Source organism: Brachionichthys hirsutus, chromosome 2 (assembly GCF_040956055.1).
Source record: "Brachionichthys hirsutus isolate HB-005 chromosome 2, CSIRO-AGI_Bhir_v1, whole genome shotgun sequence".
Classification (NCBI taxonomy): Eukaryota; Metazoa; Chordata; class Actinopteri; order Lophiiformes; family Brachionichthyidae; genus Brachionichthys; species Brachionichthys hirsutus.
Window position 1 is genome coordinate 9,773,378 of NC_090898.1, and position 27,615 is coordinate 9,800,992.

Below are 27,615 nucleotides of genomic sequence, written 5' to 3' on the forward strand. Positions count from 1 at the left end.
ATATACTATAAAAATAAATAATTAAATAATTTTTTTCCTCCATGAAAAATTCTGAATAAATTGATGAATGTGAATTATGAAAGTATGAGAAACAGCAAATAGCAGCGCCACCGCATTACATGCATGACGTTGATGTGTCAGGCAAGTTTCATGAAAACAACAATGAAACAAACAAACAAACAAACAAACAAAAATAAGACGCACGGACAGACGAAATAAAAGGGACAGTTTATTATACAGCAGCGCGTCATGGCCGCCTCATCATATCTATAACACATCTAACCACACACGGATAATCTCTCTCTCTCTCTCTCTCTCTCTCTCTCCCCGGTCACATGACTCCAGCGTGAAGCGCACCGGGCTAAAGGTGGACTGCGCTGAGGCGCGCCGACCGTGATCTGACTAAACCGTTTAATAAAGAGTTTCCCTCCAAAGAAGCGCGCCTGGAAACTTTACCTTCACCCGTCCGAGATGTCCATCAGTCGGAGGAACTGGTCGGCGTTGTCCAGGTAAGATCACGTCGGCGGTAGAAACATGACGCCTGGAGGTGAGCGCACCATCTGCTGCTCCCCAATGCGCATTGAAAACGCTCCAAGGGGCTCGTATTTTGAGACAGCAGCAAAAAGCAGATCTGTCTCATCTGGGTTCATTATTTTCAAAGACCTTTCTGTGATGCTTGAATTAATGCGCTATCCAGTCAGATTTGCGTCCTATAATGAAACATGCGCCTGTAAATGTCGACAACAATAACTGCTCGTGTTGCGTTTTCAATGCCCAACATGCTGATAAGTAGATATCGAAACGCTTAGACAAGCAACCAACTGTGACTGTACTCACAAACAGTGGATGAACAAGTAAAGCAGGTTCTGTGCAACCGTTATAACCGCGCTCTCTCCTCCCCAACATCCAAAACTAGCTCGTGTCTGCAAAGTTTGATGTTCTTGGTGCTGTTTTAACCCATTTTTATTTCTGTCTCATCTTAATCATACCTATGACCCCGCCCTCAGTTTAGCAAGCCAGTGGTCAAGGGAAGATGAGGAGGAGGTGGAGAGGGAAAAGAGGAGAAGGATTCGGGGCTCAAGCAGCACCGCTGACCTCGACCCTGATGTTGACTTGCCCCGAGATGCATCCACCAGTCCCGGCACTTTTGAGACAGACTCCATGAGCGAGATGTCCCAGGAGCTCACCAGGTTGTTCTCACCGTTTAGTTCAGCACAACTGGGCGTTCTGTCGACTTGCCAAAGCTTGATTTATAGACATGCCTGTACATTATTGTGTGTGTGTGTGTGTCCTCTACCTCTTTGTATGCCTCCCACTGCTCTCCAAGCTCTCCCTTCTTCTATTTCACTTTCATTCTATCTGTCGTCCCCCCCTTCTTTGTTTCTTATATGTCTGAAGGCCCAGGGAATTTTAGCATTTAAAAACTCCTCTCTGCTGATGATGCTCATTTTTATTCGGGAGAGTTCATGAGCCGAAGGAGATGATTCTTACACTTGTGCACCTCCCCCATGGGAACATGTGATCTGTTTACTTTTCAAACCCATGGAATAACCCGATACCATGCATGGAAAGAATGAAACGCTATAGAACTTCACTTGTCACTCCACTACCTGGAGCAAAGGCCTTTTTCAAAGAGGTGGAGGAACTGTAGTGACTTTTATAAGAGAAACCTGATCGGATGCAGGACCGACTGTACTTGTCGCCATTCGCCATGAACCATCCATCATGCGTATTCTTTCGTATACATGACACATGTGTCCCACCCCCAGTGTGGGGCAGATACAGGTAGACTTCGTGGAGATGCTGCGCGTGCGTGATGAAAAGCGGAGGATGAGGCACGTGGAGGCACTGAGACGACAGAAGAATTTAGAAGAAGAAGAAGAAGCAGAGTTCTGCAGAGGAGATGGAGGAGAAGCCAGGGTGGAGATATTAAACAAAGACCAGGGTCTTTTGCTGCCCCCTGCGAAAGCCACATCCAAACCACAACCACCCCAAAGAACGGCCCCTCTCAGTCCAAACAGCAACAGCAGCATCTGCAATACCAGCACAGACATCACAGGCTCACAAGTAAGTTAGTTTGTGATACACTTCAGACAAGAACATAGATGAATGGACAGACAGAGGGACACGCAGAAGGGTGTACTGCCCTGTCATGTTTAACTCTTTGAGTGCCATTCACCCTCTAAAGACGTTACTTGAAACCCAAACACTCACTGCCAACCCTGACATTGAAATCTGCCTCCCCTCAACGGACGATAAATCCGGATCAAAGTGGCAGGAACGCACTTCTTATTTTATGATGAAAGAAGAGACTTTAATCTTTCATGTGGTATATTCGGCGTTTGCATAGTCACAATAAATAATATTCAGTTGGGCTTGGAAAATCTGGAAAAATGCATATATTTCTCAGCATATATGAGCCGCTTTTACTTTTGATAAGACCGGCAGTAAAACACTGGATAAACATCAAAGTTTTAATGCTTCACTCCGTCATAACTCAGCACAGTCAACTGTTACCCCACGCAGAGGGTGAGTTAATCATTTTCTCCAATCTACACCAACAACTCACAATATGAACAGAGTCTAATGTCAGACACAGGAAGCCAGAGAACATGAGAAGGATGCTGTATAGGACAAACTTTACTGAGTATAATCCTGCGATGGGCAATAAAAGGCAATGGAAAGGGAAAATGAGGAAATATTGTGGGGAGGATCTTTCTGTCCGATCAATGAACTCATCCAGTAAACTTATCGCCATGCAAATGATCTATAAAACTTTGATAGGTCCCGTTAAGTTCATAATTTGAGTTTTATCTTTTATTACACTTGCAGGCAGCTTTTATTTCAGCATATCTGGAAACGAGAGCATAACTGTACTGATTATGTAATACAAAGGGTGTCACATTTTGTTCCTGTTGGTCGATTCTCCTCTTTGTTTCTTTTCCAGATTGGAAATGGAGAGTCGCCAGGCGGAAACCCCGAACCCACGGCAGCATCCAATCGGACTCGCAAGTTCGTCAGGTTGGTGACAGCGAGTTTTCTATTTTCTTCTTTTTGTTGCTTAAAAATTGGGTCCGGGAAGGATTAAATACAGATTTAGACATTTTAATATTAAGATTATTAGGAAAATTAGAGCAGTATAAAAGAAGACAGTAGAATAATGCTTCATGTATTCGGATAAGTAAGTGGTAAAACCATATGAACACAACTGGCCAATGCTGCAGCCTGTGGAGAGTTGTGTTGCTGAATATCAACCCATGTGTGCGTAATCTATTAGTAAATGTATGAAGTCATCTCTGAATTCGTACTGAAAGCTGCGAATGTACATCCAGAAACGTGTGCATGATTGTGTGGATCCACCTGCATGCAGGAAGTTGGAGTTACAACCAAGCATAGTTAGCGGGACTGTTCTGTCTGTCCATTTCAGCAATAGCACATAAAGTCACCACCACACTCCGCAGAAATCTCCAAAGACTCGTAAATCTCAATATGAATTTGGAGATTTATTCACTTCCCTCGCAGAGCCAGAGATTTATGTATTTGTTCGACTTATAAAGATGTCAGTCGATCATAATAAAAAAAGCAATGTAATTACGATACCTGAACACGGTTTTTGAAATAGTACGGTAGACTAAAAAGGATATCACAGGATGGAAGAAAGCAGTACTGCAGAAGAAGACTGGTAAATGAGGTCCTGCGAAGACCGCCAGATCCCACAGTTTACTCCGGACTGGAACTCTGGTTTCTTTCTGACCTTTCAGTTCATTTGTGTCTCTGATGCTGCAGTTCCCTCTCCATCTCCCTCGACCAAAGTCCCTCTGCCGGTGGGTGCAGGAGCCCCCCAAGCTCTTGCTCTCCAACAGACTCCGTGTCCCCTCGAGAACATCGGACAACACCTTGCCAGAATCCTCCGGAAGGAGCTCAGGGCACCGTTCGGACTGGGGCCCTACACGTGGTACTTCAACACACACACAGTGTATGATTATAATGTACAGTATAACATGAGCATAGCACCTTGTTTGCTACATGGAGGCTCAGTGGGAGAGGTTGTGCATCAATCCTATGAAGCAGCGGCGCCCTCCAGTGTTCATAAATAGATACTACAGTTCCTCTTGAAAGAAAATAAATAATCTAATGGAGAGTTATAAACTGTATGTTCACTGTGGTGCAGTTAATCTGACTGGGAATATCTTAACACCATCATATTAATCTGTTAATCTCAAGTTTTATTTCACCTCAGAGCAACGTTTCATCCAACGGTAGCTTCGAACCGACTGCCAAACCTGCGTTTGTCAGACACAGCTCCAGGACTATATCATTCAGGGTAAACACACACCACATGCACACACATGCACACATATGCACGCTCTCCTTGATGAATGCCGACATTACCTTTTGCGTATTTGATGCTGATGTTTAAGACGGCTGTAAATTCTGCTAACACACATTATTCACACCGGACTGGTTCTCCACAGATGATGAGGAAGAAGGAAGAGGAGATTGCTCCTCTGCAGAGAAGGTGAGGCAACGTCCTCGTCTGTATTTGAGTCTCTTTCAGTCAGTCCTCCTTTTGATTGCTGACTACTGCATTTCGTTGTAGTGCAAGCGTGAGGATGACCTCCAAGAAGTTTGAATCTGCAGTAAGATCATTTATTTCTCTGATGTAAAATTACAATAATGATAAATCTGAATAGAAAAACGATTTACACCGTGTAAACATTAATTATCTTTGGTTTTGGACAAGGGCCAACATGAAGAAGAAGACAAAACATCATCTTTCCAGAGAAAGTGAGTTTTTATAGCCTATAGCTTAAACATGAAACTCCCATTGAAATGTTGCTAATTAACATCAAAATGAATCATGAAATTAGCAGCGTATAGTTGGACCAATGACGATGAATGTTCCATTTTCTGTCTATTCTGTCCAGTTCTAGGCAAAGGATCTCATCCAGGTCCATCCAGGAGAAGATGGAGAGACTTGCTCAGGCTGCACAGGTCAGCAAAACAAGCTCCTCCCTTCAACACGGCATGTTGATACCGTGTTGTTGTTACGTTCTTGTTGACCTTTTCCCTCTCGACCTCCCGTCTGAGTAGAAGTCCAGTGAAACGACGCGATCTCCAGACGTGGCCCAGAGGACCCTGCTCCTCATGGATGAGGTTTCCAGGAAGAGAGGCCTTTTTGAGAAGGAGCAGCGAGCAGTGTGCCCGACCAGCCCTGGAGTATCCAGACAGGCACGTCCACAAACTTCATTAACCTTCTTTGTGTTCTGCGCTGGACATGCTGTCATTATCATTCTGCGTATTCTTAATATCACTTTTTGTCTGATGTCAGGAATTTAAGCGCTTTACGTCAGGAATGTCAGACCGGATCAACCGCTGGCTCAACAAGACCAACCAAGCTGGATCCTCAGAATGTCCAGATGTAAGGCTCCTGGTGTGGAACCGAGTGTTTGACCTGTGTAAGGGGAAGGGAGTCATGCAAGCGCAGCATCTGGTCGCTAGAGGGCAGCAGTGCACACCGAATGTCTGTCCATGCACATATGTTGTTTGGATCCTGCTGCTTACCATCAGTTTTGCATTTGTGAAAGTAGTGTAAACTGTGTTCAGACAGTTGGTTCAGGCTGAACTGGTTTAGTGATTTCCTTGTTTGGATTAGGAAGGATATTCTGTGAGAAATTAACACATATCAGAACACGCATTCTGTGTCTCCTTTCTGTTTAGTATAAATAATTGCGACCATTTTTTCCATTTTCTATATGTAGGACTTGAAACACGCGGATATGACCAAGAAGAAAAGCGTGTTTGAGAGGAGCGGCACGGACGCTGTTCCAAAAAGAAGCTCTGAAGAAAACCCATAATTGAAGGATACTCGTTTTGAATGCATCACAGGTAGAAATCATGCAGCCTTGTGAAGAACATTAAAATTACTTTATATTTACATGTGTAATGAAAATATGTTTCCTCTTCTTCATTCAATTCTTGCTTTTTTCACTTTTTTTTTAAAACCTTGAAGGAGGCAACAGGAGACGTCCGTTAGAAGATTAACAGACGCTATGACTGATTGATTCTTCTTTCAAGCGATTCATGTTTTTTTTCCTTTTCTTTGCTGTTAAAGCGCAGGGGAGGAGCCGACAGAAGAAAAATGGAAAAACGTGATTTATGGTTTTGAAAAGATGGATACTGCTTGTGAAGCCCTTTTTCCCAGCGTTGTTTCTAGGAAGATATTGGATCACTGTTTGATCTAAGAGGAAAGCAAGTAAAAACCAAGCAGACACGGCAAGTGAAGAATAGTGACGTGAAAGAGCAGAGAGCGGCGAAATATTCAGAAAACCTGTTAGTCATTTTTAGGCAATTTAAACAGGGTGGGCTAATAACAGCTGATTTATTGAACTAAAATACTGAGCATTCTGGAGGTTTAATTATGTGTATTCATTTGATCGACCAAAGTATATTCCATGCTTTGCTTCAGTGAGGGCGATGCGCTGCCTGTCTGAGAAATAAAATGCTTTGTTACCAAAACAGTGTGTGCTAAAATTCTTTCAAATGCTGTTACACATGTTGTCCAGTCTTTAATGAATAAATGCTTTCCAACGCCACTCAACTCAGCAGAGGGAGGATGTAGATAAGAGTTGCATGCCGGCCTCTTATCCTGACTCAGTCCCTGTGTGTGTGTGTGGGGGGGGTGGGAATCATTTGATAGGGACTGCTTTATCTTGACCTTTTTTTAGCACTACAAGTGCACAGCGGCCTTTTTTAGGGGACGCTGATAATGGAGAGTATGTGCTATCTGTCAAAATTAAAAATACAACAGGGGTCCTGAAAGCTCTTCCCCGGCACATAGCCTGTCTAAAACGCACCTCCTATCCCTGCCAGTGAAAGCTAGGGCCTCTCTACTCCACGTTGAGTCTCTCCACCAACCATCATCGATTATCAGGTACAGTTTACTAATTATGTATATTTTTTAAAGAAAGCATGTTTTCAATTGAATCATTATGAAGCTGTAAATAAAGTTATCATATTGTGAAAAGGAGCCTGACATCTGACAGGATCGATGTAATCTACTTAATGTCCAGACTGCTGCAAAGCAACATTCCCTGTGATGTCTGAATACGAGGAGGAGGTCGAGGAGTATGAGGAGTAGGTTGATGTTTTATTTTCATTTTAATGTATTTGCATGTTTCTAATTGTTCCGCTTAAATATAACGTAAGCGCCAAAAATGTAAACGCATATGCTGTTATAAAATGACACAAACTTTTGACTCAGAATAATAATAATAATGCACTTGTGTTTTCTTTTGACAGGGAGGTGGAAGGTAAGAAATCCCATGAAATAAATACAAATATGATATTAAAGTAAATTATTAATGCACATGGTGGTGATTGTATCTTACCTTTCTTGTTATTTAATGCTTTCAATATCCGTGTGTGTACAACACTCTACTACACTATAACTCGAGTTTGCTTTACTGATTATGTCATTACATTTGTACCGTCTTTTGTATTTTTTGGGGTCATGTGATTCAGAAGAAGAGGCTTCCGAAGGTACGAGAATCACACTTTAGCCCGCGTGTTCTAAAGTTAGCCAACCAGTGATTTGAGTCACATTTCTATGACATAACGGACGTGAATATCTAGACTCAGAGAATGTTCAGGACAGATTTTGGATTCTTTGCTTGGCTTTCTTGACCACCTCTGTGTCTTTGCCCAGCATGTGAGGAGGTGGTAGAGGAGGACACGGGAGAGCAAGAGGAGGCAGATGAAGGTACCGGTTACTCGTTAAACTGACCTTTCAGTAAAATGTTTCTAAAATGTTCCCATCAAATATCTCAAGACATTATTGAGAGGAAATTAGGAGCACATACAACTTGAATGAATGCTTAAATAAATAATATATAATATGATTAAATGCATAAACCTGTATCTAGATCTCTACCTTTTTAGTCATGACTTTCTACATTTCATAATGTAAAAAATCCATCCAGAAGTAACTCCAGAAGTAACTCATGTAACCTTCAGAGAAAACCGTTCCACTCCCGACTAAACAAAGTTATAAATGTAGGACATTAAAAATAAACACACCTAAAATGTCTAGAAAAAAAGTGTTTACCAACATACATGCATTAATTCATTCAAATACGCATTTCTACTTGTATTTCAACATTTGTGTCTTGTTAGGAATTTAATTATGTACGTATATAAATTAAAGTCACTTTATAAACTGCACACACTATAGATCAAGACGTTCCCAAGTATTTCCAGTGAACTGCTCACGATCCTTAAATCAACACCTCGTCACTTGATTTTTGATTAGATTGGAAGTCAGTTGAGAAAGCACAAACACTGACACACACACACACACACTGTTACACACAGCACTTATTGCCGTCATCTTTAAATACCAGGGGTGGGTATCTCATTCTGACCATTTGTTATGTCTATGGAAGGCGTGATCATTCCGTTCACTGTGAGCTTATTAAAACGGGCTATTGAACTGTGAGAGCGGTTGTTCTAATAGGGATATGAGGCACCATGTCATCGGACGAGTGTCAGGACGTCTCACTAATATGCCAGAGGCCATTGGAGGTGTCCGTGAGTCACCCTGATTCAGACACTGTGTGAGCATAATCTCCAGCCGTCCACACCTTCAGCCGTTTGTGCCCGTGATGATTAGTCTGAATTAGGGATTAGCTGTACTTTATCAGCAATGGTGTTTTTCCCTGCTGGTGACAGGGAAGGACATTTTATTTGCATATGCTTTCAAAGAAATAAATAATAGCCACCACTTAAACCCCAAACAGGTACAAGAGAGAGATGTTGGTGATGCTTTGTAAGTAGTGCCATCACCACTTCCACTGTCAACCAAATACCTGGCAACGCCACGCCCTTCAGCCGTGACCTGGCGTTAACACATTCAACAAAGATGGTGAACATGACATACCTTAAACATGCTAAGCACTAGCATTTTAATATGATCATTTTGAACATGTTATCATTGGTGGTGCTTTTATTGCCCCTATGGGTTGTCTATCCTGCTCAAGGTTACTCTGGTACGGGGCGCGGGGGCACCGACCTTACAGCCTTATGACGAGCTTAGCACCACTGCTGCAGCCAACCCCATCAATTTATTTCAATTCATTTTAAATTCTATAGTGCCAGATCAGAGCAGATAGTTATCTCAAGGCGCTTTACAGGTTTAGCAGGAAAAGACTGAACCCAACTTGTCCTGCAAGAGCCGGAGACAGGGATAATCTTCCCCTTAACCCTTGAACAGAGCCCATGACTCATAGTGGGCAGCCATCTGTATTGACTGGGCAATTCCCTTTATAATAAGTTTATTTTGTTTATATATGGCCTTTAAAATGTATGGTCTTTTAAAATATCTGTCGAGTGTCATTCAGAGGACATGAACACCTTACCTTCTTTGGAGTGAGGCTGCTTATTATGAAGATAGCGCTAGCCCCTACAGTGCTATTTAGGATCTCTCTCTCTCTCTCTCTCTCACTCTCAAGCATGCACGCACGCACACACACATACACTTCTCATTTTAAGCTTTCTCTTCTCTTCCTCTTATTTTACCAATATTTTTTGTCGGCTCTTCTAAAGACGCTTCTATTGCCAATTCCCTACTAAAGCACAAACCTCTTTATTTTACTTTGGCTACAGATGAAGAAGCGGAAGCAGGGGAAGGAGAAGGTAACACTTTATCTGACCTTTCATCAGTGTTGGCATAACGTACCTCATTCACCTCGGATATACTCGCCTGAACCCGAGTCATGCCGGAATTAGGTTCAGATGAACTTTCTAATGAACCGTGTTTTCACTTCAGTACTGCTATTTGTCATTGTGCAATATATGTGTGTATGTTGGATTCCACACAAACGGACGAAGTATGCAGAGTGACGTTGTCATTGTGGAGTGCAGATTTGGACGTAGTGATCTCACGCCAGACCGCCGTAGGGGGTACAGATCGTATCTGTTGACTTTCTCTATAGGCCTCATTGCACAGATTTCACTGATGCTCAGAAGATAAGTACTAACAAATATTCTGGGTGTGATTTTGAAGCATCTAAAATAAATCAACCAATTTGAAATGTTTTCTGTCAGCCTGCTTTCTATTACTCCTCTGTAAACTTGAGGAAAAACATGGCGTGAGAAATACTCCATTGTTGTAAGTTACTGCCGCTCTCTGGTAGGATTATTAAAGGCTTGGGTGTGACCTTTGTAAAACTGTGTGGTCAAATCAAGCTCATTGTTGTCTTCTCTTTCAATTTGACCTTTGAACAGAGGAGGAGGAGGCCAAACCAAAATTCAAGTGAGTAATCTTTTACGGCATTATTGTTGTTAATTCTAAGAAGTTACTCCCCTACACAGATTACATCCTACACACAAACGGGTATTTTGTAAGATACAATTATTGGCTTCCCTACATTGAGGAAATTAGTGCGCGCTCATATTTTCATGGTAGTCCCAGAAACTGTCACGCGCTGCTTGACTGATCACAAACACTCCAGGCTTGATCCAAAGATAACACAATCCTTTCACAAGCGCTCTGAAAGCTCACAGTGGGATGATTAACCGGTTTATTGTTTTCGTACTGATTAACCCCTTTTTAAAATACCTTATTATTTAGATATTTTAAAACCACGACCAATTTCCCTCGAGGGTCATCCATCTGAGGCATAAAACACGTGTTCTCCTCGGTCATTAGTGTAAAAATAAAAAGTCAGATTTTGAAAATCACTTAAGATGTAATACAACAAAGAATAATTGCGGTGATGAAATGCAGACATTAATAATAGCTGCAAGACCAGTTCTAAGAATGTCCCCTCAATTTTTATTTTTTGGGGGGGACTTGATAAAAGCTCCTTCTGTGACAATGTCGAGTGGGATTCATTGAAATCTTTTCCAACACAAAGATGACAGCAAAAGAAGACAGGGAAAAGGCTGCTGCTTTACATTCGCAACGTGTTCAGGCATATACGTTGAAAACGTATGTTTGATTGGTGCGTTGAACCCGCTGACACCATTTAAATTTATTGCATATCAACAGCGATCATCATAGTTTCTTCTTCTTTTTTTTTTTTACATCTTCAGGCCATTTATCATGCCCAACCTCATCCCTCCTAAGATCCCAGATGGTGAGAAAGTGGATTTTGACGTGAGTGTCAGAATGGGATAATAAGTATCTTGCTGTGCCTGAAGCTACAAAGGGCCATACAGTTCTGTCCTGCCTACTGTAAATGCATGCGCTCTCCTTTTCACATTAATGTTTACTTGGCTCTCATGCAAGTAGAGTTAAGCGAGGACCGTGTACATGCAGTAGCTGTGAGACAAGACATTGTGCATATAGTCCTCGGGCATTATGGTAAATGTCTTTTTCTGCAGGATATACATCGTAAACGGATGGAGAAGGACCTGATGGAGCTTCAGACGCTGATTGAGGTTCACTTTGAGGGCAGGAAGAAGGAAGAAGAGGAGCTGATCAATCTAACAGAGAGGATTGTGAGCCCACTGCATTGCAGCCATTCTAATGAATAGATCCAAACACGCAGCATGAAATATCCAGAGCTGCTACGATGTGATGATCTCCTTGTTCAGGAGAAACGGCGCTCTGAGCGTGCAGAGCAGCATAGAATCCGCAGTGAGAGAGAGAAAGAGCGGCAGAAACGTCTTGAGGTAATGTCTTGTTCAAAGAATTCATAGCTCCTGCAACGACTGATGACCCGTCCCATTTCACTCCTGCACCTCCTCTTTCCTGCGTTTGCATTCGTGAAGGATGAGAGGGCTCGTAAGGAGGAGGAGGAGGCCAAGAGGAGAGCAGAAGATGATGCAAAGAAGAAGAAAACCCTCACCAACCTCCATTTTGGAGGTTATATGCAGAAACTGGTGAGCAAATGAAGGTTTCGAGTATAGTAAGTATTTCCAAGATGTTGGTTCTGTTGGTGAAAATGTGAAGGATGCACGCCCTGTTCTGTTTCACATTGTCAGACGGAAAAACGGAGTGGCAAGAGGCAGACTGAGAGAGAGAAGAAGAAGAAGATCCTGAATGAAAGGCGCAAGTCTCTGGACGTTGAGAGCTTGAGTCAGGAAAGACTCAAGTGAGTTGAGAAATGTTTGGCCATTGAACCAAAAAGGATTTATTCATATTCTTATTTATAAGTTGTTGATTTTAGGAGTATTTTCTTGAGGCAAACGAAGCACATCCTCACCATAAGAGAGACGACAGCACGACTTACTGATTTTCCTTTCTGCATCGGACTCACAGGGAGAAAGCTGAAGAGCTGTGGGAGTGGATGCACCAGCTCGAGGCAGAGAAGTTTGAACTGCAGTACCAGTTCACCAGACAGAAATATGAGGTCTGTGTGACAATGTACGACAGCTATTAAAAATCCATAATCATCATCAAGCTCATGACAGTTATATTTGCATGCTTTCTTTTCCAGATCAATGTGCTGAGGAACCGTGTCAGCGACCATCAGAAAACGTGAGGAACAAACATCTGAGGCTCAGTTTATGTCTGTGGAGATGAAAAGAGTCATCACATGTTAGAGAGCAGAAGTTTAGATTTCTCACCTAGAATACATGAATCCTGCACTTCCCATGATGGAAATTCATAGAGGTTTTAAAACTCCTTCGTGTGCCAAACCTTTCTAAACACATATGACAATTGCAAAACACTGTGGGTTAGTATTAGAGGCATCAGAAGCTTTAATAGTAAATCATTCGTCAGTCCACGTTTACTGTCCACGTTTACCGACCTGTGATGAGTAAATGAATCTTACATACGGGTAATTTATATGCACAAACCAGTTTGTGAAAGTTCACCCAGAGGCCTCTCAGTGTTGATCAAGAGTCATTAGTTCGTGTTGCATGGCTCACGTTCCCGCAGTTCAGACCTGGCCCTGACATCATACAGCAGTGGATGCATGTGAAATAGATGTGCATGTGTGTGCAAGACATGTACTGTGAATGTGTATAGGGCTCCCTGACAGCCCTGCTATATCTGAAGTGGACAATGGAAGATTTGACAAGCTCTTAATGTAACCTACATTTTTATGTATATAAGATTCTCCCTCCCCCTGCCCCCCGAACAGGTCCAAGAGAACCAAGAGAGGCCTGAGGAAATAGACGTACGTCGAGTGAGCATCGCCCTCAACCTGCAGGCACCGTCTCAAACCAGCTTTCCTGCCACGCCCCTGTCTGACCTTTTCTGTTACTGTACAGATTTATGTCTGGTCTTTTCCTGTGTTTTCATTTCCTTTAAATACAATCCTGTGTGCTCACAGGTGTGAATAAAACACGTCTTTCCTTTTAAGATTGGTGGGCAGAAATCCTGAGGCAGAAAGAGACATCTGTCTCGAGACAGGCTGTGACTTGACGCTCCCTGGGCCGAAGCCCGGACTCGCACACTCATGTAAAAGGACACACACATAAGCATGCAAAAGTGTTAGAGAATGAATCACATTTACTTGTGGGTAACAGAGAATGGGAAAATTCTTCTCCTCCAAATTGAAATGCAAAGGCATCAATTCTTGCCCATCTGGGTCGCATTTAAGGACTTTCAACGGAAACAAGACCGCAAGGGCTTTTTTGAAATGCTCCTCTTAGACAGGATGTTTGACTGTATTTGTACTGTAATACATGTTACTGTTTGACTGTACTTATACTCTAACATTCTATCTAATAAATAAATAAATATAATGGGGTCTGTGGGATGCTAAAAATCTATGTTAAGATTACGATTTAACTACCATCACTTGACAACGTTAAAATGGGGTGAATTTCTATTATTCAAAAAAAGCAAAGTTCTATATTAAGCAGGACTTGAAGATGTGGGGTCGAATCCGTGACGTCATCGGCGAAGCTGCAGCTGGGCAATGACTGTTCTGAAGGTTAACTCATGCACAACACAAAGCAATTTCTGCTTTTCAGTTGTCCAGATGCATCCACGTGTGCTGATCTCAAGACTAACCAATCGTCACTCAGAAGAGGGGTATGGTGCAAATCAACACTATCCTGAAAGGATTAAACGACACTAGTGAATAAACCTTCCTGCTTCAAAGTGATGGGGGAAAAGATAACTGCAGTGCAGTTTGTAATTAGCATACTTTGAAGACAGTGATGGATGAATGGGCAAATGTTATTTTGGCTAGATCTAAACAGAACACAGAGGAAAGTTGACATTGATATGATGTTATTAAATGAAACTAAATGGCTGAAAGAGAGTCACAATGGTTTTCACAAAGGCCACTCAATTATTAATAAATTTAAATAAGAAAAATTCAAAGAACAAACTCACTGCAAACAAACCAGTCGTAGCATAAATGGGGAAATGAGCTGCTGAGAAAAGTAAAGTATTTTCAGTGTACTTCTTATTAGCTATTGTGAATATTCTATATTGTACCTGCTTATGTCATGGTATGGAATGCACACACATACACACACACACACCAAAGAATCTTGCTGGAATGAAACCTGATGCTTAATTTGTTCAAGAAATCGACATGAAATGAACAGAATGAGGAATCGCCCAGCTTGACTCATGTTGTGTAACGATCAAAACACAGTATGCGCCACTTCCAGCAAGAATAAAGACCATTAATAATGTTGTCTTAATCTTATTTATTCAACGTACAGACAGGATGGCAGAGGAAGTTCCTTATTACACACCACATACACTCAAACAATACTGACATTGCTCTTTCTCGAGGGAACCCTTGGTATGACCTTGGTAGTGTTTTGTTGCCGCTGTGGGGATTACCCATAAACGGCAGCAGTCTCATCTGTTCACAAGAATGATTTCTAATGTTGAGTAATATATACCAAACCATCTGCATTTCCTGTTCCTCAGCCTGTTCAAGAAAAAAAAAAGAAACCTACCATATATGGTAAACAAGCATAAAAGAAAACAATTCAATGGGCAATTTTAAGGCAACAGGAAATAAAAAGCTTATTTTTACTGCATTTCCCAGCAATAGCGTCGTAGCACTGATAATGGTGGTTTATAAAGTTTGATGCCAAGATCAATGAAAGTCACGTCTAAATAAAGTTGCATCTTCAAAGGTCAATTTGAACGAGTAAAAGAAAAAAAATCAGCTGATTCAGTTCAAAGATGACACATTTTGACTGCTTAATGTGAAGCATCTTGCTTGTGCAGCCTAATAAGTGTAAATAACACCATGTGGGTTTAACAGCTCCCATAAATGCTGTAGTACCAACAACATGTCCTTTTTACAAGACCTAGAGATTGAACAAACAGGACATAAAAAGGTTAATTATTGAGCGCTAAAGTTTCCTGTCTTTGTGATATGCTAAGCTAACTGACACCAGCTTTATACTCAGACACCAAAGGGTTCCTCGAATCGCAGCAGGAAAGCCAACAAGCATACAAAACGATTCCTTGAACTATAAAGTTTAAAACGGTTGAATTACTCTTCTACAAAAACAAAATCTGGAAAAAAAAGCAACAAAAAACTGAATGGAAAACCTTTTTTTACTTGTACTGAGAGTTTAAGTCTGTTATATCCTCTGAGTACATTAAAAACTATCTACCATCTTCAATAAAACAAACAAGTCAAACATTTATTTTTTTAAAGGAGCAAATTATTCATACACATATACCTCATCACAAATATTTTTCCAATACTTTTCTTATGACTTATTACATTCTTTGGATGCTCGATCCTCAAGACCACAAGAACACAGCTCATCTGTAGTCATGCAAATTTGACAGCATTGCCAGTAACTTTCACGGATGCAGTGAAGACTTGTAAGAATTGGGTTAGTGCGCGCACATATTTAAGCTCCCACAAAACACATTCAACTTCTTATTGACACAAACAGAAATAGCAGGAACGAGTTGACTTGCTGCGCTCGTCAACTCATGTTTGTGTGTGTCTGTATGTGTGTTGTTTAGTGTCAGGGTGAGTGTGTGTGTGCTGTTGAGTGTCGTGTGTGTGGGCGTGGGTGTGTTGGTCGCCCGATGGTTGACTCGCTGCGCTCGTCAACCATCGGAAGACAGTTACAAACACGAGTTGACTCGCTGCGCTCGTCAACTCGTGTTTGTGGATCTCTGTGTGTGTGCGTTTGTGTCGTTTAGTGTCGGTGTGTGTGTGTGTGCTGTTGAGTGTCGGTGTGTGTGTGCGTGAGTGTGTTGGTCGTCCTCAACAGCATGGCAAAGTTGGATGCCGAGGGTTGACGAGCTGCGCTCGTCAACTTTGTCGAGGGTTGACTCGCTACGCTCGTCAACTTGTCTTCTGCGTTGCAAAAGCATTATGAGATCTCTTTCCTCTGTAGATGGTGCAACATATAACAGAGCCCTCATTAAAAGAACTCTTTCAACACGGTTGTTCTGTGAATAAACTAATGTAATTCTCTTCGTTGCAAGGGTGCGGTCGGAGCAGTGCCTGAACATGCTGCTTTCCCATCGGCAAGAACACCCATAAAGAAAGAGAAGAAGGGCGTGAGACACACACACACACAAAAAGAAAGAGTCACACATCCTCAGCAGGGCACATTAAATGAAAGCTCACCTCTCAGGCTCTGGTGACCTTTGTGCTGCTCAGTCGACAACTTGCACCGACCTGTGCACTGCTGTGGTGTGATCATTGACAAAAAATGACTTGTCAAGCCCCAGCTGTGAATTAGATGTTTGAGAAGAAATCACTTAAAGGTGCCACCTGGAGCACACAGACACACCGACTGACCTTTGTTCTAATTGTAAAAGGAAATAAACTGTGTTAGCTACTTAGGAGACCTTAAGGCCAGTCCGACCAACTTTCTGTCATCTTATTTTATTACTTATTTACGATGAATTCATGGCATGCACATGCACCACCGTGTTTTCACACTTCGTTCAATTATTCTGTCAATCCTCCACCCCTGTCCCGCTCTGCGTCTTGCATTTACGCTCCATGTGGGTTTTCTCCCATAACAGCCCGGAAAACTGAAAACCAGTCTGCTAGCATTCCAGTGCGACTGTTTCTATATTCGCTAAAGTTTTGGGTGGGGCAGGAGGGAGGGGAATTTGACTGTTAGAGCAAACGGAGCAATTAAAAATTAAAAAAAACAATCTCAGTGAGATCCTCCCATTGAGCAAGGCATTTTAAACATGCAACATATCAGCACGCTATAGTCGTCTGCACTTTTGCAGTCACCGTTTTTTTGCATTTCAGTTTAGTGCATTATTTACCTTTTTAACAGCACCTTGCAAGCTCTTCTCATTCCATAAACTGTAGAGCAACAAGGAAGCTGCTTTGCTGCCTTTGGGCAAAGTCCTACAAGAAGAACAAGGTAGAGGAGGAATTTGGATCTTAGAATTCTAGTAACAAGTTTAAAATACATATCGTACACAAAGAGCATCTGTGATTAATGGCAAACAAAGGTATGGATTACAACAATGCAGCAAAAAATATATATAACTTAAACAAAGAAGGAATGATTAGTGGGAACAGGAACATTTGTTGCAAAATCAATACAATTTCATTTGTAGCGCTCACACCAATGAAAAAAGAAACTCTTCTTTTGGGATTTCTATTGGCGTGGAAAAGCCACAGAACACGCCTTCATCCAGAGCAAGACGAGGACTGTTTCTGAAAAGACATGTTACTTATTACGTGTTAAAGGAGATATATTATACCCTTTTTTCCCACAAGTTAACGCAGTTCCCAGACACTTATATGACATATCTGTGACAGTCTTTGGTCAAAATAGCAAACCAATGCTGCAGGACAGCGTCCCTCCCATCTGTCTCAAACAGCTCTGTCAGAAAAGCCTCTGAAAACGAAACTGAAACTAAGTTCATTGCGTGCATGTGCACGTTTCCCCCTCTGTGACATCACAGGGGGAGAGATTTCTGCCAGACGTGTTTCAGGAGGTGATTATAGAACTACACAGGATTCACTTGATGGTTTATTTTGCTGTTTTTAGGTTGGTAGTGACCCAAAACAACATCTCACTAGTATAACCTGTAAATCCAGCTGAATCCTCCATATCCGGAGGCCGAAAATAAAACGCACCCATTCTCGCTGAGGTGAGCCAGCGTCGACACCAGCTGATCATCAATGACCTTCCTGCTGGTGTCGGGGTCTGCCGGCATCAGAGAACGCACTGTGTTGCAGGTTGTGGCTATGGTCTCGTCGGAGACTGCCTCTTCCCTCACCGAATTGAGGCTGCTGGCGAGCTCGGGCAGCAGCTGCTTCGCTAAAGCAAAGACAAGGGCAGACATTAAGTTCAACAGTTTCATGTAGACCGTGGAAAAAAACACGTGCAATGCTTCCTTACCAATGGACGTCTGCAGACTGCTGGTCCGAGACATGTTACTCAGCAGGGACAGAGCAGTCTTCTGCAGGCTCTGGCTGGGAGACTTCAGAAGAGGGGACACGTGCGACAGAGCGCCCAACTTCTGAACCAGAATTTGGCTCATAGCGGTGGCCCCCTGTAGGAGAAAGAAAAAGAAAAGACAAAAAAAAACACTACTTTTATATGCCTCTTATGTCCCTTGTTGTTTCTTTTACTTTAATTCTCCCAATAAACTTGAAACTGTCAGAGAGGCTGAGAGTCTTTATTCCACTCTGCTGCTTTTCTCTGTCCGAACATCTGAGATAATCCGTCATTCCCACACAGAAATGCTGATAATGAAACTCTGAGCCCTCACCAGACCCTTGCTGGCAGTGAGGTTCTGCAGCGCACCACAGGCCGCTTCCAGCGTGGAATCTTTCTGGGATGAGCTCAACAGCGACAAATAGGTCTGCATCGCTCTGGGGTGAGACAACCACTTCACACCCGATGGAGAGCTGTCGTCTAACATTCCCCGACTCATGTCGATGGAATACTGAGAGAAAGCGGGTGGAAAGAGAGACGAGATTAACAAATCTCGTGTGATTCATTTTTAGACTATAGGGGTAGAGGTGTTGGGGGTTGGTGCACACCTCATTTTGAGCCTTGCTGCTTTTGGGACTGAAGCACCCAATTGTGGGGCTTTTCCTACCCCCAGCTTGACTGTCCGTCTTAGGCAGGAACTTGCTGAAGCACTCAGGGGACTCTGTCTCCAGTTGGTAGGTCAAATTATGAAGGATGCATACACAGTTCTCCACAGACTGAGGGGGAGAGAGGATTTTAACAATGCTATTAGTCCTTAAGATGAAAAAGTTCAGATTTAGCATCTGAATAAAACAACTTGTCAATGCAGGTTGATTGATTTTTTTTATTTGGACTTTAGAGCAACCAAAACAAATCTCTCAGTTAACCTGTATGCGTCTGTCTCTACAAGTTGCTGCTCACAGTTCTTCTATTAGCATGCTGATCTGGCGAGCGCCTCTACGCTCAGTTAGGTTTGGTTTAATCAGCCCTGATCCATGAAGAAATGATCAAAGCAGAGAGATAAATCAACACATGAGCATACATAAACATCCCCTTTCTGTCATTATTTATTACGGGTCCATTATCTCCATAACTCATGCAGACAAACAATCATGCACGACTTCTTTAAAAGCAGTCTTCTTAAAGGCTGTACAGGAAGAGACATAAAAATAAAAACTCAGCACAATAAATACTCATGCTGTCTCTAAGAGCAGGGCGTGCTTAGCTACGCAGGTGTCGGTAGGCCGTTGTGCAGACGTACTGTGTACTTATGATATGCACGTGTCATTGGATTAAGAGCACGCCTTGCTACTAAATGGGGGGTGTTCATGCCATAAATCCACCCAGAGCTATTCTTGACTTTGCACTCATTTAAAGTTCAGTGACACAATCTGCTGAGTGTGTGAGTGAAATGTCATCGTAATGTCTGTGCATCCGCTACGGTACGGCACGCAGCAGAGTACATCTACACGTGGTGGAATGCATCCTTCAGGAGAGTAAACAGAGCTGCTGTGCATCTGTGGTGTCTTCAGGTGTTATTGTAAATGTGTGTGTGTGTGTGTGCGTGAGAGTGCCATATTACTGCAAAGTCGCCTAATTTCACTTAATGAGACAAACAGAATATGATCAAATTGATGCCCATTTGAGCAACGATCAAAACACCCGTTAACTGATTTGATTGACTGAAAAAAATCATTTCTAACCTTTCAAAACTAAAAATAATTTCATAAAAAGGACAAAGCTGCCGCCATTATGACAGAGACGTGCTGGATGGGATGAGCTCTTGATGATAGAACGGGATTACCTTGTCGTCAGGGGTTTCGTCCGCAATGCAGGACTGTGTGTAACTCATGAGGGAGTCAATGAGGCCGCGGCAGTCCCTCATAGCCTGCCGCTCCTTCTGCTTGGCACAGCTCAGGTTCCTGCACACATATTATATATTAAACTATATATATTACTATATATTATAGGAGACATAAATATGTCTCCTATAATATATATTCAGTCACTTTTGTCACGCCCTCATAGCAAACTGGGTTGTAGTGATAAGGGATCAGGTAAGCTACAGTTTGCAGTCGATAAATATTTCTGCATCTGAACCACCAATGACTGATGACTAACAAAAGTCCATGAATGTGGTTGAAGACATTTGCATAAAAGACACACGGCACACCTTCAGAGAGAGCAGATAAAACAGAGGCAGAAATAACTGTAATGATCGGTGCCAATCTTTTGACTATGGCTGCAGCTAGTAAATGTCAATTAATCTGCAGGACATTTTTGGGTTAATTATATCAATACATCAATAGCAGAAAATACTGAAAAATGTCCGTCATGCGTTCTATGATCCATCTGGAACGCCTTAAAACGTCGATTCCAACGAAAGCGCCACAATTTAAATACATCTTTTTGATGCTTTTGTCTACAATATGGCTTTTAACAGCTCCTTTAATAATTGTCAGCGTATTGACTAATATTTGATTAATCAGCCAATCACATCATAAATTCATACATTGCTCAAACTACGTCACAGTCAAATTTATTTATAAAGCAAGTTTAAACACCCGAAGAAAAATCAAAGTGGCGTACAATAAAAAAATGTATAAAACAAAGAAATATAGCTATAAAATAGAAAGTACAATATTAAAACACATAATACATAAAAAGGTTTAGTACTATATCTATAACTAATATAATTCATCAGTATTTTTTTTTATTTAGCAGCAGTTGCTGATACTGTCGTCTGTCAGTCTCATTTCTACCTCAAAAACATGAAAATTAACCATTTAAATCCACAGATGCAGATATTTTAACTAAAATGTTCTCACCGCAGGCATCCCGTAGCACTGTAGAACACATCCTGAGGGATGTTGTTGTTGGCAGTGCTGTCTGACCAGCATGTGTAGGGCACCACCACATTTTCAGTCAGGGCAGGCAGTGCTGCAGCTATAAGTTCTGGCTTCAGCTCGTTGGCGGATGACAGGTTCCACAGCAGGCCTTTGTATCGCCAGGAAAGTACGTTAAAAGGACAGGGCTAAAGACGCCATGTATATTAACCCATTATTCGAGGTGTCCTACCAGTGATTTGTTTCTGGGTCTCCGTCGAGTCCGTCTCCTTTAGGAGCTGCAAGGCCTTAACGATGCCATCGCAGTGCTGGACCTCCAGCTTGTTCTCCTGATGTTTGAACACGAGGTTCCTCAGAGCCCCAGCGGCAGCCTGGCTCAGCCCCGGGTTGGAACTCCGGAGCAGCGGCACCAGGCGTGAGATACCTCCAAGTTCCAAGACCTGTTACAAAAAAACATTCAGAGGGAAAGCTTGTCGTGTCGGGACGCTGACGACATTATAAACGGAACTAGCAGCCAAGAATGCTGAATGCATGGCTTCACCCCCTCCCCCTCGCCCCGCCTTTCCCTCAAGGCAGGTAGAACCACGTTTATCACCATGCCCTCATATATAACTGTATCGCTGCTGCACCACAATCCTCTCATTAACGTAAGCGAAGTGCATGCACCTGTAATTGATAGGAAGCATTTAAAGTACGAGTATCGGTGTGAATGTGTGTGTGTGTGTGTGTGTGTGTGTGTGCATGCGCAGAACCTCCTGCTTGGTGCGCTCCTCTTTAAAAGTTGCACTTTGGATGACGAGGGCTCCACACTGCTGAAAGGACTCTTCAGAGTGGGACAGGTACTCTACAGCCTCCTTTAGAGTCAGATCTGTCTTGGACACTGCACTGGTCACCCTGCAGGGGAAAGAGGATGCAAGTCTGATCCTATGAGTTCATTGAACAGTATTGATTTTATTAAGAGCAGGGAGCATTTCTTATTTTGATACGGCTCTTAATAAAAAAATGACAAAATAACTGTAGGAGGAAACCCCAACTAGAGAAACTGCAGCACGACCTGAACCACGGGACGGACGCATGATTTGTCTGGACAGCATAATGTGATAAACGCGCCCAATATCTGTAACCTCCCACATTTATCCTGCATAACTAAAACTAATGTTGCCTCAGTTACTTCACGTTGCTTGGAAATGAGGATGAGAAGCAGGGAAACTCACACAGATTGGTTCTCTGCCTTGGACGCTTTAAAGGTTCCCATCTTGCCCTCCGTTTGCGACTGGGCAAAGGGCTGCTGGATGAGACGCGTTTGGCCGTTGCTCACCTGAGCTCCGTCGGTCATAGAATAGGTGCTTTGTCTATTCACGCGGGTCTGGCTGCTCCGATGGCTTTGGAAGGTCTGCCCTCTGCCTCTCTAAACGGAAGCGCAGTTTATGACGTACAGTATAATCATTTAGAGATTTGTTTGACAAAAAAAAAAAAATAGCACAGAAACGTTTTAAGGCACTGTAATTCTGAATGATAATAATTGGTCACCACAGCAGCAGCAGCAGCAGGAGCAGGAGCAGGAGCCAGGGCAGGGTCACTGAGACTGGGTTTCAGCCCATTGGGGCCACTGGGCCAGTTGGAAGCATTGATTTTCTGGTCCCACATGGCCGAGGTGCTCAGATGCCTTCCCTTCGTGGTTTTAGCTGATAAAGTGCGACTCTTCTGGGCATTTGACTGAAAAGGACGAACGTGGAGCTCAGGAGGGTTATGGACACAGAAGCTGCAGCATCAGCATTACCTCAAGACTGTATTTATATTAAGATGATGGAACAGAATAATCAGATGTTTTCAAATCAGATTCGAGTCTGGTCGGCTCGCAGACACAGATCTGAGTTATGGCCGTGTGATAGAAGAAGAAGGCAGTCGGGTTGGAGTTCCTGTGTTTGCTTAGACGTGTGCACGGCGAGCAAGCAGTTAGCTAACAACCCGAGAGATGGTAAGACAACAATACTGATCCTCAACTGTGTTTGCAGAATTGAGCAAATGCCAGGTGCACTTGAATTAAACACTTCACACAATCTTTCTCGCTAGTGATGCAAATGCAACACTCACACGCCTGCCATTCAGAGAGCAGACCCATTATTAGATTATGATTTTAAATATAGATCACTTGAATTTATGAACATGAACTGTGAAAATAACCAAAATCTGATTCAGGGGAAGCAATCTAAAGCCAACAATGAGACTTTTAATGTGAAAGTCAGCACATTAACAGCCTCATTGTTCTAATTTGGTGACCTAGATTCTCGCTGCAGGTCACCAAATTAGAAAGCAGGGAAACCACTTTTTTTTTCCCTTAGAAAGAAGCCTCCGACACGAAAAGACAGGAATTCAACTCAACACAAAAGCTGAAAGGAAACCGGCTGCAGCAGATTCACACAGAAGTAACACAATCTGTGCGGCTGGAGACGAAACCAAGCAGCTGTTTTGTGTGACTCGAGCTGAGCAGTTTTCTCACAAAGGATCATTGTGCGAACAAGTCAGACAGAGCAGCCGTTAAACCCGACCTCCTAATCCCGACAACACAAAAAACTTAATATCATACAATTAACTATTATTCAGGCAGAATCCATCTGCATTTTTGGACTTTTTTGGCTTTACGAGTGGACGTTTGTTTTCGTGTGCATGCCTGCACAACAACGCCAGGCTTTGCCACAAACCGAGATAGAAGCATGTCCATCATGCGAGCAGCGACGGAGCATGTCTCGCTAATGCTTTAAGGATGAATCAGTCGCAGAAACACTTTGTCTCTGAATGGCATGTTTGAACAAATGTAAAAGGATGAAAAATGCAGTAATTGAATGGCATCTTTTTTCAAGAGGGGATTTCCAAGATAATTTTCTCCCTCTTCTCCCCCCCCCCCCCAGTCAACAGGAACTCATGAAGAATTGCTTAATTTTAATTTTATTTCATCTGATTTAAGCATTTAAAGTATCCATCAGAAATTCACATTGAATTATTTAACCCCACCAAAGGAAGGAAATGCAGAGATGTATTCAGTTTTTCTTCTATTTTAGCATTATAATTCTGTGTTAAAATGTTAGATCCCAATAGTTACAGGCTGCTATTTGTGTTCCTCTTGCTACTGACGACAACTATTTAGTTTCGTTCAAGTGAGAACGACGTTGCAATATTTGACATATTTCCTGATGAAACGATGGCGAGCCTTAATCAGCGTGAATGCCTCAACACGCTCCCACGACATGCCTCACCTCGCTGTGAGGCGGTACGGTCAGGCCAGCCCGGATCAAGCAGCTCGTCACACTGAAAGCCTCGCTGATTAGGAGAAAATGAGAGGAATGCTGCCTAACTCTGAAACTGAGATCAAAACTCAAAGCAAGGTAAAACGCCATTATACCGAATATCAGACGTGGCTCCACCCTTTGTGTAAAGAGACTTATTCATTTAATTTAAATTGTTCCTTCCTGACATGCATCCGACCGTATTTATCGCCGGTGTGCCCACGAAGCGATGCAGTTCACAGGCTTCGTTTTACCAAACCATAATGATTTTTTCCATGCACAAGCTTGTTTTATTTGACTATTAAAGAAGATAATTAAAATAAATGGGCATGTGGGCATGTTTATCGTATGCATGACATATAATAAAGCATAGTAAGCGAACAAAATGTAAAAAAAAAAAAAGAAACGTTGCTACAACAACAGATGGAGAATCTACACGAGAGAGATGGTTACCGATTTGCTGTAAACTCTTGATGGAGAGGAGTTCCTGCGTTTGAAGATGTTGTTTGTGCTGGGCGGATTAAACTTGAATGATCCAAATTCATGTGTCGTCCAAGTCTGAGCGCTCTGGCCTGATTTAAAAGAAGAGATAGAAGATAACTAAAATAAGCAGGAGGGAAAAATGTAAAACAGACAGTAAGCATATGAAGGCATGATTTGTTCTTTTTAACAGTGAATGTCAATAAAATGGCATAAAAAAACACACCTGTGAAGATAGATATTTTGGTTAAGTTTTACATTTCAGAGTGATCCAGAATCCAGGATTTCTTCTGGATCATCACCAAACAATTGATCACCTGTTCCTCGGATTCCCAGCATTTCTGAGCAAATTCATCAAGATCCGTCCAGAACCCTTCGAGTTATCTTGCTAAGAGACAAACATAAGCTCCTTGGCAGAGGAGCTTATGTTCCTAGCCAAATGAGATTTAATACGTTATGTCATGTGACTTACGGGCATGTGATCTTCATCGCCACAGTGTGCCAATATAATGCTTCAACTTCATTATCGGATTATGGCTGTCAAAACTGTAGCAAACTCAAAAGAGAAAGGAGTCTAAACTGGAAAAGAAATATCCCAAAGTGATAAAAAACGATCATATCAATTAACTATCTTAAGAGGCACATTCTCCTGACTTAGGAAGTTCTCGTCAGCAAAAACTATTGAATGAAATAACATTAAACTTCAGTACGGTATGTAAGCAGGGAAGAACTCAGATTCTCAGTCTGATATCTAAAAACCTCAGCACATGAAAACAAGAACATCCTAGATGATGCTCAGGATAAGTGATCTTTAATTTAAGTATTATTAAATATTATTAAAGGGCTGTAATCACATTAAAAATAAATTGCATAATTACTCAAACAAGGAATGACTGCATAAATGGTGTAATTTTTGAGATTAGATGCAGACAAGTTAAAAAAAGAAAAAAGAAAGAACTTGTGACCAGACCAGGTCTGACTTTGTGGTTGTATTTCCTACAATTAAGTGTTTGTCTGCCATTAGATCTTGTAGACATTAGCCCTAAGCAATGCAGTTATATCTTACAGGCATAGTTTTTTTTTTACAGAGCTGCGACAGAATGACAAGGAAGAGTCATTTTCTATTTTCACTGTAAGCAGTTCACTTTGAAGCTCTTTTCTATGCTGAGTGGAAATGATGAACATTTGTCCCTCAAGTTATTTTTTTCTGTTTCTCATATGGACTATATAAATTAATTTATTTTACACATTTAATCACTTATAGCCATTAAAATAGTTCACAGCTGTCTCAGTGTACTTTAGGACTTCGTAAGAATGCCTGAAAAGTTTCCAACTCAACGGAAACACCTGGCAATATTTCACAAGGTACAATATTTGGTTTAGTTTTGGTGGACTATTTTACCAAACACAAAGAGCTGCTATGTCCTTTTCTAAAGGTGTGTATGTGTATGTGTGTGTGCGTGTGCGTGTGTGCGTGTGTGCGTGTGTGCGTGTGTGCGTGTGTGTGCTTCCTCAATCCAATGGGCAGCATTCCTGTTCTGGCAGGGGGGCGGGGTGGGGTGGGGTTGAGAACACAGGTTGCATGTTCGGGATCAGTAGAAGGAAATTAAAAAAAAAACTCTTTATCAGAGTTTCCCACATATTCCCAGGTTAAGTTGGACTTTTCCTATCATTGTTTAACGCCTCCATTACCTGGCGCTAAATGCAGCGCAGTGAACATGAATGGCGCGCACACGTGATCTGTAACTTCTGGGGCACCAAATGGAATAAAAGTAATAAAAACAACAACGTGGCTAAGCCAAAGCGCGTCTTAATGTCATGCGGCTGTGCAGGTCAGCATTGCATACTTGTGGGCGAAGGCAGCGTCCCGTTCTTCCCCTGTTTGGACTTGCTTCTTTTGATGGTGTGCACCTGATCCAGGACGCGCTGCTGTCCGGTGCGCAGTTTGTCGTCTGACGGCACCGCCAGCGACGTGTCATCCGCGCTTTGCTTGGTCAGCGCGGATCTCATTGGCTGCGTGGCCGTCATCTTTCCCAGCGCGCCACCAGGTAGAACAACACGGATCCAGAAAAGCGTGGTAGACAGACTCTCTGCGTGGCAAAAGGAAAGTAGAAATAGCGCCTCAGGAATGTGGACGTTCCCAGAGAAGCGGCGGTGGAGAGGCGAGCTCCGCCCTCGGAGCTGCGCCCCGTGAAGGTGGAGCGTTCACATCCAGGTGCGCAATGAAGGGGATGCGTAACATTTCTACATGTTATACTTAAATATTACATCATTTATAATTTACTTACACTATGTAATGTGTCCTAAGGAATTTTAACATTATTTTGTATTAAAATGTTGCCAATATTTTATGTTCAAAAAAAGTTGATTATTATTATGTACACAGTGCCCCAAGCAATGTTCCCTCTAATATTTCATGCGTCTGAGCAAACACACAAACTCAGTCCCTCGGACAACTTTGAGCAACATCATAATAATACATTTTATTTTAAACACACTTTACATTTGAAAGCAAATCTCAAAGTACACAATAGTATAAAAATACATAAAATAAAAACAAGAGATAAAAATCAACAAATAAAACAGACAAACACTTTCTCGACAAAATTGACATTTTTGTCCACAAGGATCATGGATAGGTTAAA

At 42.2% G+C, this 27,615-nt stretch overlaps 2 protein-coding genes across 5 annotated transcripts; one reads left to right on the forward strand and one right to left on the reverse strand.

Annotated features, from left to right (window-relative positions):
* Positions 1 to 422: 422 nt before the first annotated feature.
* LOC137905868 (troponin T, cardiac muscle-like) lies at positions 423 to 13,203 on the forward strand. Of its 4 annotated transcripts, none has more exons than XM_068750152.1 (14): positions 423 to 509; positions 1,008 to 1,190; positions 1,770 to 2,067; positions 2,948 to 3,021; positions 3,787 to 3,955; positions 4,241 to 4,324; positions 4,476 to 4,519; positions 4,601 to 4,640; positions 4,745 to 4,788; positions 4,929 to 4,995; positions 5,095 to 5,232; positions 5,333 to 5,422; positions 5,763 to 5,889; positions 6,014 to 6,481. In XM_068750152.1, the coding sequence occupies exons 1-13, from the start codon at positions 472 to 474 to the stop codon at positions 5,856 to 5,858; spliced, it is 1,365 nt and encodes a 454-aa protein (XP_068606253.1). In that variant the 5' UTR covers positions 423 to 471; the 3' UTR covers positions 5,859 to 5,889; positions 6,014 to 6,481. The 4 variants fall into 4 exon arrangements, with proteins under 4 accessions (XP_068606253.1, XP_068606260.1, XP_068606246.1 ...); XM_068750159.1 differs by having other exon boundaries at positions 6,116 to 6,481; XM_068750145.1 differs by having other exon boundaries at positions 5,763 to 6,481.
* A 3,358-nt stretch (positions 13,204 to 16,561) lies between these two features.
* Positions 16,562 to 26,998, reverse strand: LOC137905772 (plakophilin-1). Its single transcript, XM_068750032.1, has 14 exons — positions 26,818 to 26,998; positions 24,944 to 25,062; positions 22,737 to 22,922; positions 22,421 to 22,614; positions 21,959 to 22,100; positions 21,439 to 21,646; positions 21,189 to 21,357; positions 20,165 to 20,282; positions 18,930 to 19,097; positions 18,656 to 18,832; positions 18,283 to 18,436; positions 18,018 to 18,201; positions 17,192 to 17,276; positions 16,562 to 16,636 (listed from the first exon to the last, which is right to left on the reverse strand). Exons 1-14 carry the CDS (start codon positions 26,996 to 26,998, stop codon positions 16,562 to 16,564), a joined length of 2,160 nt encoding a protein of 719 aa, XP_068606133.1.
* Between the last annotated feature and the right edge of the window lie 617 nt (positions 26,999 to 27,615).

Coding starts and splice junctions, on each gene's coding strand:
- LOC137905868 (XM_068750145.1), top strand. CDS start 472: ATGTCCATCAGTCGGAGGAACTGGTCGGCGTTGTCCAG. Junction 1,191..1,769: donor ATGTCCCAGGAGCTCACCAG/GTTGTTCTCACC, acceptor TCCCACCCCCAG/TGTGGGGCAGATACAGGTAG. Junction 5,423..5,762: donor GATCCTCAGAATGTCCAGAT/GTAAGGCTCCTG, acceptor TTCTATATGTAG/GACTTGAAACACGCGGATAT.
- LOC137905772 (XM_068750032.1), bottom strand. CDS start 26,998: ATGACGGCCACGCAGCCAATGAGATCCGCGCTGACCAAGCAAAGCGCG. Junction 21,358..21,438: donor GACCCAGAAACAAATCACTG/GTAGGACACCTC, acceptor GGCGATACAAAG/GCCTGCTGTGGAACCTGTCA. Junction 18,833..18,929: donor GCAGCAAGGCTCAAAATGAG/GTGTGCACCAAC, acceptor GCTTTCTCTCAG/TATTCCATCGACATGAGTCG.